Source organism: Astatotilapia calliptera, chromosome 19 (assembly GCF_964374335.1).
Source record: "Astatotilapia calliptera chromosome 19, fAstCal68.1, whole genome shotgun sequence".
NCBI classification, from domain to species: domain Eukaryota; kingdom Metazoa; phylum Chordata; class Actinopteri; order Cichliformes; family Cichlidae; genus Astatotilapia; species Astatotilapia calliptera.
Window position 1 is genome coordinate 12,594,150 of NC_137440.1, and position 12,917 is coordinate 12,607,066.

At 41.3% G+C, this 12,917-nt stretch overlaps 1 protein-coding gene across 6 annotated transcripts in view; it reads left to right on the forward strand.

Annotated features, from left to right (window-relative positions):
* The first annotated feature begins 11,072 nt into the window (after positions 1 to 11,072).
* Positions 11,073 to 12,917, forward strand: part of ralgapa2 (Ral GTPase activating protein catalytic subunit alpha 2) — a 102,276-nt gene continuing 100,431 nt past the window's right edge. For all 6 annotated transcript variants that reach the window (XM_026152493.2, XM_026152492.2, XM_026152497.2 and 3 more), the window contains exon 1: positions 11,073 to 11,601. In XM_026152493.2, coding sequence (XP_026008278.2) covers positions 11,496 to 11,601 — 106 coding nt within the window. In that variant the 5' untranslated portion in view covers positions 11,073 to 11,495. The remainder of the gene's footprint in view (positions 11,602 to 12,917) is intronic.

Sequence of the window (12,917 nt, forward strand, 5' to 3'; positions counted from 1 at the left end):
ACACCTTACAAACAGAGAGCACTCAAAGACATGAGCTGATAGGATGGCGTGATAACGTTTTGAAATCATTGCCACTAAATTAACCTGATTCTAATAGGATCTGAGGTAGATAACATGGAAAATTACTGTTTTCTTTTCAAGGCAATATACAAAATGGAAGCGCTACAAATTGATTTCTATTTCCTTCCTAGATGCCCTCCCCCATCCACACATTTTCATAATTTGAGATGAGGCGATATGGCATTAATATTCCCTATCTTATCTTGTCACATCCTGAAATTGTTGGAGAGGATATGATTAGCTGAACAATAGCATGAGAAATGCACTTTATGAAGGCTATCCAGGTTTTTATGACAGAGGGTGGAGAGGTGGAGAATGGGCCAGGAAGCAGACACGATGGCAGTCAAATGCCCTCGTTCCTGGATCTTGATTTGTCGCAGCAGGCATTCAGAAGAGCCCAGGAATCGACGGTACATGCATGCCCACCGGTGTTGGCCATTCAGACGCGATTAGCATTTTATTATTGTTTATGGGCCATTTAGGAAGCAGGAAGACAGCCCCGAGCCAACGTTGCAAGGAGGGCTCCAAAGCACAGTGTTTTGGACTGGTTAAATGCACCATTAAGCCTTTTAAAATGAGCTCCACCCGTCAGAGACTAAAAACAAACGTGGCTTTCTGGCTATCAATGGGCACCACTTAGAGGAAACAATGCCCTGTTGAGGCCCACCAGTTTCCTCATCAATGAACATCAAAGATGAATGAGCCCTGGCTGACAGCTTTGTTTTGACTCTGATAGCCACAAAGCCCTGCTCAATATCATCCTGGTCCTGCTCCTCTGGGCTGCCCTAACAGGTGCGACCCATCCTCTCAATGCACCATTTGACAAGGCTGCGGATGGGCAGGGGGTGGCGGGGGGCTTTGGTCCACATCCTCCTTAATCCATGCTACTATAAAAACACTTTGAAAAACAAACGTTTGTTTGGCCAAAGTCAAAGCCCTGGAGCCTGGGGCTCATCCGTCTGTCTGCCCAGGCTTTCTCCCCTTTATTCCTGCCAGTTTTTGTCAGAGCTTCAACTCTTCCCCGCTCATTTGGACAGGACATTAAACAAGACCCAAGAGGATCTGATTCCCAGCCATTTCCCACAAGAGGAATACATACAGTTACAACAGCCAATTGTTTGGATTATGATAACAGTAGCTCGAGATAAAGAAAGAGCAGAAAAGGCGGGTCTGGGGGGGATCTCACAGATGAAAACATGGTGTTAAGAAAAAAACAACTGCCTGTATCGAAAGATGCCGAATGAACAAACCCGATTATCGGTCACGTTATTCTTTAGATGCAAAGCGTTTCGAGACAGCTAATTTCCATGCTCGCCCTTTTCTGCTTTTCACAGTAAGAAATGTGTTTTTCCGCCAGTGATAGGCTCCCACTACTTGGTGGGGAGATTAGAGCTCCTCCACTCAGGGACACAGAAAGGCCTTCAGCCTGGCAGAGAGTGAGGGGGAGAGCCAATGTTGAGCATTTTAATCTAGAGTCACAAAGATAAGATGCAATGGCAGATCAATATGTGCTCTATGGTGGCAGCTCCCTGAGAACTTGTCTCTCTTCCTGTGTACTAAGAAGACTTTACCCTGTGTGCCCCATGGCTTCATTTCTCCACAGACCAGCTATCTGCAGTAACTGTCTCTCAGTGACATCTCACACCGGGGCATGTTTAACCCGTGACACCACGCAAAACAGACGGTGAATATCTAAATAGGATCGCCTGTGAAATTTGCCATGATAAATCTCTCCAGGAATCATCCAGTTTGAATATTTGATATGGCATCTATCCTTGGCTAGCTCAGGGGGCGAGGCAGGAACGATAAGGGATATTCAGAGGAGCGATTAGATAAAAGAAAGCTAAATTCTTTTTCGATTGTGGGAGATGCATAGCTATGGTATTTGCACTCTGCCGTGTCTGTGTGACTGAAGTAAAGTGTATAGGTAGCATTCAGGATGTCATTTTTACTTAATTTGCTCTCCTTTGCATCATTGTGGCATTCCATCATTCCAGCACCATCAGATGAGCTGTGAGTAGTGAGGCATCATAGAAAAGATAAAAATGAAAATTCTTCTGTGCTATTGAGAATCTTTGCAATAAAAACTGAAACACCTTGAACTCCTTTAATTTTCAGCTAGATAAACAGCTCCCACAGCATGCCATTATGCTTTAAAGAGACACAAAACTCTCATTCGCGTGCACTCATACTGACATCATTAGCACACACAAGTGGGTTACGATTCGTCTCTTTCATGTCGGTTTCCAGCAGCCCACATCCTTCGGCGTCGACCCCCGTCCTTCACGTTTTGAGCACCGTGACATCCGACACGACTGCGTCCTAAACAGAATCGGATCATTAAAGGAGAAAACGCGAGGCATTGTCATGTTTGTTTGTTTTCATCCTGGGCAGCAGTTCAGATACAGCAAAGGCTCGGAGCCAGACTTGGCCCTCGCTGCAAAAAAGAAACACGATGAACCAAATCTGCATTTGTGAGCGCAAAACATGTACTGTAAATGACAACCGCTGTGCTTCGGGCAAAGGGTGGATGCTGCAAGTCGGCGGTGTGTGTGTGCTCGCGAAGATGTGTGAGCGTTTGAATGTGACAGCAGACCTCGCTAAGGACTAGCAATCACTCCATTCAGCATCTGCTGCCACACAGCTCATATTGTCATTCCCCAGTTTAAAGGAACCTTGAGCGGCTTCAAAGATCTTTTCAAAGCCTTAATCCTAATAGGTCGCGGTTTGTTCTGTCACATCAAAAGGGGGAGAGAGGAGGTAGGGGGAATAATGCATCGGGGCTGGCAGAGATTCTTAAGGGTGGAAGATTGGCAGAGGATTTGCAGTGCGGGGAGGACAGAAATCTGAAATATCGGACACAGAATGCCTGCTGTAATAGATATGAAATAGGTCTTCTCAACAGCATGAAAGGCTGACATTTCCAGAAAGTTTGTCATGAGAAGGCCCTTTTATTCCCCTTCGTCTATCTGCGTTTGTACTGCCACCATGTCCATAATGGAAATTCGCAAGTGTCACTCTAACAGGTTATAGAATAAGATTGGACATTTAAGATTTTTTTTCCACTTCTTCCCTTTTTTATTCAGTGTTTAGAATTTTCTGTGAGAGACCAATTGAGTCCAAGCCGTTTTAGAAAAATGACTTCTGCATGGCACTCCAGTGTGAAATCCACCTCCGGCACTTGTTTTCTGACCCGGTTTTACAGCGAGCTGGAAAAAATACGCCCTCGAAATAGTTTTTAAACCGTTTTCTTGGATTATAATATCTCCATGTTATGCAATATGATATATATATATATATATATATATATATATATATATATATATATATATATATATATCTGGCAAATTTCATTGGAGAAATTTGTGGAATGACTAAGCCTATTTGATGAGCAGATAAAATGCTTCTGTGACGATAAAGTTCAGATCAAGTCTGCCAAAGCATATAGTGGGTGTGAGACGTGCTAGACCATAAGTGTCACTTATGTGTTTACTCCTCACCTCTCTGACACTTTATCAGCTCTGATGGTGTCTCTCATGCATTTCACCTGATCGACTAAGCAGACAAAGAGATGTGGTCCAGTGTTTCAACAGTGCACAAGTGTCCAGCTAATTAGGTGCTCATGGGAACCCGGGCATTGATTTTCTGTCAGCATGTCTGCCCCCGAAAAAGAAACAGGGGCTGTTTGTCTTTTCAAACGATGCACCGTGCACAATTGATAACAGCGATAAAACGGGTCAGGGGTGTAGCATAAGCAAACCTGGACACACTATACCCGTGGGAACCCACATATATATATATTTATATATAATGATGCGGTTTAATTGTACGGCTTTGTATGGGAAATGGGTAGGCTGCGAGTAGCTGGAAGTAAACAAAGTTTGTTGGGGATGGAAATGGACTGAGTTGTCTGACAAAAACATATCTTTTCAGCTCTGCAAAGGCGTGAAATCCCTCTTGTGCTTGTTATTTCACACTCCTGTGGCTTCAACTTGGGCCAGCAGTGACACAGTAAACAAACAAACACATGCGTTCTTGCAAACACACACCACAGTATTCTAAAGAGAAGGGATTTCGGCAGAGAACTTACTAATGACCTCACATTTTCAGGCTTCTCACTCATGGAGAATATCCTGGAATACCTACTGACAATTTTTACATTATTCCAATACAGCACAGCTCTAGCATTAAAAAAGAGCTATTTTTCTAGAATAGCAAAATAACCAAGGATGCTGCCTATCCCTCACATTCTCTCTGAGATTGGAAACACGGCTCAGCTGAGCACACAGAGCACTGCCATGTATACTGTAAATAATGGTTTCAGTATCACACTGGACAGTGTGCCAGCCACCTGCTGATCCAACCACACACAGGTAGAGCCAGCCCGGGTGCCGCGGGGCTGTAGACATGGGCATTCAATCTGCCAGCAAACTAATCAGTGAAAAGGATGACCTCCAAGCTTATCAGAAGGGGTCATGGATGTAGGTGGAGGAGGCAGCAGTAGGAGAGAAGGGATGTTTTGCACAGCCACAGCAGGGTGACACCGGCCGCAGAATGGGAAAATTCTCAAATCTCAGTGTAGGAGGTTAGAAGAGCGCAACCCTTGAGGAGGTGAGGGAAGCTTGGCTGCCTACCACCCACACATTACCTGAACATGTCAGAGTCCTGTGCCAACACCTTCAGCCCAACGATGATATGAATGCCAGGTTCACTTGCTTCGCAATGGATATCTGGCAGCCACTATATTATTGGCACTGGGCATTTGTGGGTGTAAACTCTGTATCACGATAAAGAGCAGCGTATACCATGAGTGTGAGTTTGATAAATAAATCTTGCCAGAATTAATGGGCATTGCCTTGCGTCGCACGTCTTGTACTGCAGATGCTCGAGTACTGCATTGTCTCTGAAGCACTAAACCCTGTTAAAAAAACAAAAAAAACCAATTCAATTCACTAGATAAACGCCCATCTTTGAAATGCAAGGACGTTTGCCTTTAAATTGAAGAATGTTCTTTTGCCTTGGCACAGAGATGCACACCGCTGAATCGAAGCATTATTTCAGCTCCTTAACTGATCACCGCTGGAAACAATTCTGTATCAGCATTTAAAGGTACAAGGCTGTAATTCAGAAGGTAATTTCACATCTTAACAGAATCCAATTAAAAGCATGGACATTTCAATTAAACCTCCCCCCGGCTTGTCGCTACAGTGTCACAGCATAAGTGAAATTGGAATCAGATTACGGAAAGAATCTGAAGAAGTGTTTTTCAGCGCAATAAGGATCACGCATTGCTGATAGAGACCCCTGTCATGCATACTGCAGGAAAAAAATAGCCCTTCTTTGCTAACATTAGTCATTTAATTCTCCCTCGTTATTAATTTCACAGCAGATTACCTGAGAAGATACAAAATGCTGTCAGCAAAGAGTTTTAATTAAGTATGGGGTATGTTGCTGAGAGTACCTTATGTGAAACTGCTGCCTTATAATGCTCTTGTTTTAATTACTTCAGAGTGCCCCCTCATTAACCTCTGTGGAGATGTGCTCCAAACTGCTGGCTGAATTACACACACTGCACTCCGAAATTGCTTATATCCACATACAGATACTTGTATTAATATTTATATTACCAGAAATGATACGACTGTTTCCAGTTCTTAAAAAAAGAACTTTTTTTTTTTCAATTTCAAAGTAAAAGAAAAAAACAGAAGCATTAGGAAATCTGTGCTTTGAACTTCCAGCTGTGAGATAACCTTGGTGGCTAAGGGCACCATGACGACCCCTGGTGGGAGGTGTAATTTCAGATTAAAAGCCTGCATTTTTGCCTTATTAAAAAGAGAGGGAGAGAGAGAGAAAAAAGTCAACATATAGTATGTGAGTTTTCTATACAGCACGTCTAACAGTGAGCCTGAAAATGTATTTAATTGAAATAAATATTTCAGAATTATCTCTGCTGTTCTGCATGTAATAATTACAACAAAGCGTTAAAAAAAGAAAAAGGAAGGTAAAATATGGATAGTCCCTTTCTGAGGTGCTGCATTGAACCAAACAAAGATTGCTTTTGTTTTATCATTTTATTGCTCCGTGGCGCGTCTCTGTCAGGCAGCTGTGGGTGGTCGCTCAGCCTGAAAATGTGGGTCGCTGTGGACGTTTCCCTTTTGATCCTTTTCATCCTGAAGTTTCTGAATGGTCTGATATAGATTTCAAACATTACTCCAAAAGTGGGCTCCTGTTCAAAATATGCGGATGCACCACTGTCCACCCTCACACCTTAATGTGGTTTAACAGGATACATTAGCTTTTAATGGCACTTAATTGTACAAAAAGGAAATCCATAACCACATAAGGAGAAAAGTCAAGTATTTCCAAGCTCTTTATAAGAACAATTTAGAGCAGACAAGTGCTTTTCAAACCTTGGATTGGAATCAGTCCGACAGTCTGGCCATGAGAGCGGTGGTGCGCATTTGTAAGCCTACAGTGCCACCATTTGGTCGTGTTGGGGAGCGTCACTTGCCAATCTTAAAATAACAAATTATGTTTGGTTATGCATCAAAAGTCCTGTTTAAAAAAAAGAAGAAATAATTAAACAACAATCTTACAGTTGCCACAGTAAGAGTTTTAACTCTGCACTGAACCAGTTTTCAGGAAACAGTGGCTCTGCGGAGGGCTTCAAACTCTGCCTCAGCGTCGGGTATATGATTTCAAACATGAGCTGGACCCGAACTCCTTCCAGGTGCCAAATTAGAGAGGAAAAGATCCAGTCCCATTGTTAGTGTTGATAGATTATCGTAGGTCCGTGCCATCTTAGATAACGAGCAATAACCTGCTCTTCAAGAACAGGGGAGGTTTGCCAAGAAGGAATGGTGATTACAGTCAATTAAGACTGATGACAAAGCACCAATAATAACCCAGTGTGTGTGTGAGCATGTGTGAGCTTGTTTTATTCACTCATTCTTCCAAACTACCCTGTTTTGTGTAATCAACATCTGTTGTGACAGGCACCCTCCTCCTTTCTCAGAATGGCCCACTTCAGATAATGAGTGTCATACCAAACTGCAGGGCGAAGGCTGATTTTACTCCTCTTTTTACTCCTCCTCTTTGGCCTCTGCTCTCACTACCCTCTGTTTTCCTCTCTATCATTCAAGACATCCATTATTGGGAACCTTGAAAACGAGAGACAAATGCTTTCACAGCATTGTCAGTGGTGGATATGTGGGGGTGACAGAAGAACAGAGTGCAGTCTTGTTTTCTTTAATGAAAGCGATGCTTCACCGTTGACTAAATTTCTTGTTAATGTCTTTATTTTACATTCACAATTTTGCTTTTTGGTATTCAGACAAAACATGAGAACTTGTGAGATTTTTCCTACAGATTATTCTGTTATTGCCATTTAAATGGATTCTGTCAGTCTTATCTGCACCGATGCACCTGCATCTGCAGACCTATGGCTATGAAGCATATTTACTCCTTGGGAAAAGAAAGAAATCCAGATCTGCAGCCTTTGCAGCTCAGCAGGTTTGTTTGCTTCAGTGGTTTAGGCGCCATCTTCTGGTAAAATAGGTCAACTCCAAGAACCTAGGATGGATGGTTGTGAGGACAATAATTAGAAAACAAAAAAATAGTATTACATAACGTCATAAAGGATCTTTCCATATTTAAAAAAGTTTCCACCTGACCCCTCAGAATCACATAAAATTAAGCCATTTGAATTTTAAACGCATACTATGAGCATTTCCTGAGTTACAGCCTCTCAGTCCACCTCATTCATCTTTTTCTACAGAAAGTTTGAGCAAAGCTTGAACAACCAAATCTTTATGAAAGTCCACAAGTTGGTAAATATTCATAGCACAAATTTTACATGGCTTCATTAAATACACTACACATTGTTCTAGAATATTTGCAGATCCTAAGGTGGGAAGTGCCCCATGATTTTTCATATGTAGCGGTGGCACGGTAGTTGTATAAACCTTTATTTTTTCACATAAGGCTAAAACGATTTTAAGCCTGCAGTCGGATCTGTGTTTTTAATCAGTTACTAAGAAGTGTAAGTAAAATCATTTTAGGTCAGAATTGCTTACAAAATGAGACAGATTGGTTCAGACAAGTAAAAGTGTGAAACTGCACTGAATGTCACTTTAGTGGGTTGATTAATAAATCTATCCATGTTCTTCAAACTTAATATTTATCTCAGAACGATGTTCTGAAAAACATAAAACCTAGTAGTGTCATGAGTACAGTGAACTCTTTTTAAGGTATCATAACCGTGAGAGTACTTAAAACTACAGAAAAGCTTTGCTGTTTTGAAACTACCTTGTATTCTTATATTAATTCATCAAAACCTCCAGTTTAAAGTGTCAAGTGGCAGCAGCTGGAATGAGCAGTGAAGCTGTTATACTTTCATTCTCTTTTTAAGTGTCACCATAGCAGGGTGTGAATATCAAAAAATGCAAGTCCTTTTAATCTGAAAGTTGGGTTCCACGGTTCATTTTTAACTTCACTCTAAAAATTAGTGCATTCGGCTCTGAGAGTTTGCAGGAAGACATGAAATATTTTGAATACACCCTCTGACGTGTTCCCAGGCTTCCAACTACAGTGAGATAAAGTGCAGGCTTGTGTCTGCTTTTATACATATACAGCAGAGGAAATAATTAATATTAATGATCATTTACCAAGAGGCACCCAAGAAACCTAAATGACTTAAAGTTCCTCCTGAGATGTGTGCGAACCTGGTGACCAACTACAGCAAAGGTCTCACCAAGGGTTTCTCCACCGCGCACTAAATGATGACTTCCTTGAGGATCAAATATTTATTTCACTTGGTGTAATGTGTTAAACCGAATTTAATTTAATGTGTTTTTTTCCGGACTTTTGGTTGATATTCTGTCTCCTTCCAAAAAGTGAAACTACCAGACAAAATGAGAAGCTGTAAAAAATGAACGACTGAGTGAACTGGGATCTACGTGCAGAGAAGCCAAAGAAAAAGCAAGATTAAGACCTAAAAAGAAGAAACCAATATATAGCGGGCCAAGGAGCAGCATGGATGAAAGTGATGTTCAGTGCCGAATGACAAATCTGCAGTGTGAAACATTTAAAGACGACTACCTGAACAAATTTTCTGGCTAATGGGGTTGCATATCAGGTAAAGTACCGGGCGGCATGACCATCATTAACTCAGCACTATTCACACAGGATCACACTTGCATGTTGGGCATTTTTCTCATCTGACAGAAAGTAGGTTTGGTGATAATGAAGCCATTTTTCAGGATCATAATGCATCTTGCTGCAGAGCAAAGAGTGCTCAAAAAGGCAGCTAATATCAACTTCGTGCCATGGGCAGCAAACAGTCTGGATCCAAGTCTGATTGAAAATTTATGGTGGAAATTGAAAAAGTAAATTTCCATAGTGAGCATCCATGCTGGAAAGCTGATCTGCCAGCCGCTATTTGGGAAGGCTGGTTGAGAGAGCAGGTTGATACAGAATATTGCTTTTCATTAGTGAAATCCATCCATGCCTCAGAAAAATCAGGTCGTTATGAAAGCCACAGGAGATGCAATAAATTATTAATTTTGGTGTTTTTGTAGATTACGCCATCATTTTCCCCTCAACATCGAGTGTTTCCATTTCTACTTTATCTGGAAAAAATATAGCGTTAATTAAAATAATTCCATTTAATTTATTTGAGGCATGTTTGGCTGTTAGACAAAGAAGAAAAGCAATAAGAGTGAAGGTTGAAATGATGCTACTGAGACCTGCTAAGATGTTTTATTTGAAGATGGTGGAGCTGACAAAAAGACGAGTGTTAAGGTTTTTATTGAGTGTGACCAGGATGGAGAAAATTAGAAATGGCTACGTCAGAGGAGTGGTTCAGGTTGAGCACTTTGGGAACAAAGTTGGAGAGGCGAGGTGAGATGATTAGGACATGTGCAGAGGTGGGATAGAGCATATACTGGACACAGTGGACAAAGGATGCTGAAGATGGAGCTGGTCGGCGGGAGGAAAAGAGGAAGACCTCAGAGAAGATTTATGGACATAGTGAAGGAGGACATGCAGAGGGCTGGTGTGACAGAGAAGGATGGAGCCAGGTGATTCCCTGTGATGATCCCTAAAGGGAGCAGTTGTGTCATAATTGTGATTTGTTTATGTCCTTCAAAAAGTGGTGATTTCATTTGTCAGTTACCCTTAGTTTTGATATTACTTTCATTTATTTTATTAATATGTGTGAACATACGCACCGTGTCCCTCTCTAGCTTTAGTGTTAGAGACTAAAAGGGAAAGCATTCTGTACATTCTTTCAAATCTTATTTTAGTTAGTGTTTCAAGAGCATATTATTTTAGTTAGTTTTTGTTTGTTTGGGTTTGTTTTTCAACCCAATTATACTTTTATACTTCAATTCACTAATTATACTTCACTCACCTGATGACCTTGTGTTGGACAAAATGGGCAATCACTACTTTATCTTTAATTTTCATGAAACAAATTCTAATTTGCAAGCACATTTCTGTTTGTTGTTGTTGTTGTTGTTGTTATTCCAAAAGGTGATTTATGAAACAGGATTTATGACTGGGGTCATATATAAAAAATAAAGAAATTACCTCTTGTACAAGTATCTTTATGAGTCTAAGTTATTGTACCTAAAAAAAAAATCAGAACTGTGATATTATCCTTGTTACAATTTCCTCTTGGTTCGATCTCTTGTAAAACACATTTTTAATTTGAATGACATTAAAATAAAGAATAAACTTTCTTTCTGTTCTTTCTGTTTAAAAATGTCTTAATATCATTCATGAAAGACACGTTGAACATAGGCCAACAAGTCATTTACAACAGTTTAAATACAGACAATCATTTTGGGGAAAATATGGAAATCACTTTTTCTTATCAGTGTATATAGTATCATGAATATCCATCCACTGCTCCTCTACTGTAGTGTTTTACCTTAGACACCAGAGGGCGCTTGGGAGCTATATCAACCCCCTTTTATCAAAATAAAGAGGTATACAGTCTCACAGTCCCATTTTTAAACTAAAGCTTGCTGCCAATACTCAAACTTTTAGACAGGACAGTGCACTCAAGCCCACTACTATCAGTTTCTGAAATTAAAGTAGACAAACTCCTCCGTGGTGCTTTGAAAAGTCTGTTCTTAACCTAGAAAACTGAAATGAGTAACCTTACTTCTAGCAGGGACGGAGAGTAAAGCTGAAGGTGCAAGGTGTAAAAGACATAAACACGGAGGCGTATTCATGAGGTCTAACCACGCCTCCGTTAGACTGCGCTTCCGTGTTTACACACCCACAAAAATAGGAGACTCCAGCGGCCGTCGGGCGGCTGTTTACCGAGCAAGCAGAGTAGCAGTGAGGAAAGTGACAGCCACACGGGAGGCTCGGTGTATGGTGAAAGACAGGTGATTTCAGCTTCCACGGTCGCATTTTAAAGCGTAATGTTCACTCGAAGGGGGCATGGAGACGTCAAGAAATCTACACAGAAAGTTCTGGACCCAAAGAAGGATGTGTTTACCCGGTTCAAACACCTCCGGACTCTGTTAGGTGAGTGAAATGTCACCGGGGAGCTGGATGCTGCATCGTCGAGGCTTAGCTAAGTGGAGCTAGCTAGCTGGCACCAGCCGACTGCTAACGTCAAACAAGGCGTCAGGTCAGCTGGCTGCTTAGTGCGAGTCCAGCCGGCTGACCTGTAACATGCATCTGCATTATGCCGGTACCCTCTGCTGTTTGAAGTCTTTGTTCATTTAAAATATGAGACAAATCGCACTGTGATGAGGCATGGATGCTAGCTAATACAAGCTAGCTCCCCTGCGGCTACCTAGCCAGCCAATAATGCTAACTGATGCAGGGAAACAGATGCCGAGAACAGGCTTTGCTGCTCTTCGGTCCTGTGCCATCATTATAGTGTTAAACACGTAACTGAAGCTTCGTCATTCAGCATCGATTCGCACAGGTTGAAGTCTCTGTTTGGACTTTTGGAGAGAAGACAGGGCTTTCTTACTGCAGGTTACCTTCCCGAGTTTCAGTCAACTTGCCTCTACCTTTTTTTGAGAAATTTGACATGATATTGACATAAACGTGTTACACAAGAGCAGTCATTTATTTTAATCCACTGGACAAGGAAGTGCAGAATTTATGAGGCTCATAAAACTGTTGTCTTCTTGCGCTGCGTTAATAAAAAAGAGACACGACTATGTTCTGCAGTCACCTGACTTGTGTTGTCCATACGAGCTGTTAAACGGTCTGAGTTTGCACGGCTTATTCCATTGATAAACTGTAATAATGACAAGTGAATGCTGAATCTACACTGATTTAAGCAGAACCGATGACGTGCAAGTTGTACATTTTATCATGCCGAATCATATCAAAGACAAAATAAATGCAGTGCTGGAATTTGAAGGCACCATCATCCTTTTTATAAATGAAGAGCGCATCCATTGGCTGAAAAATATATGTGATAGGCTAATATCTGGTGATATGTCACTGGTGTATTATTGGTTTCTCGTATTTGGAACTCAAACGTTGTATTAGAGGCCAGGAGGTCAAATGTTACAGTCGCCTCCCATCAGAACTCTGTTGACAACATCATGAATGCTGTACTATATCTTGTGCTCTTCTGTTATTCTCCGTGCTTTGTCAGTAATCGAGGTCAGTGTGGAGAGGAACAAAGAGATCTGGAGAAAAACTGCAATCTGCTCACTCTGAGTGCAATAAATCATGTCTTTCAGAAATATCATTCAAAGTAGGTCATGTATGTGTATTTCTTGACGTGGACCACACAGAGGTGAACATCTAGGCAGTTAATTTTCTCTTGTTTTTATTTGATGATTAATGGTTATATCCCCAGAGTAGCTGGAAAA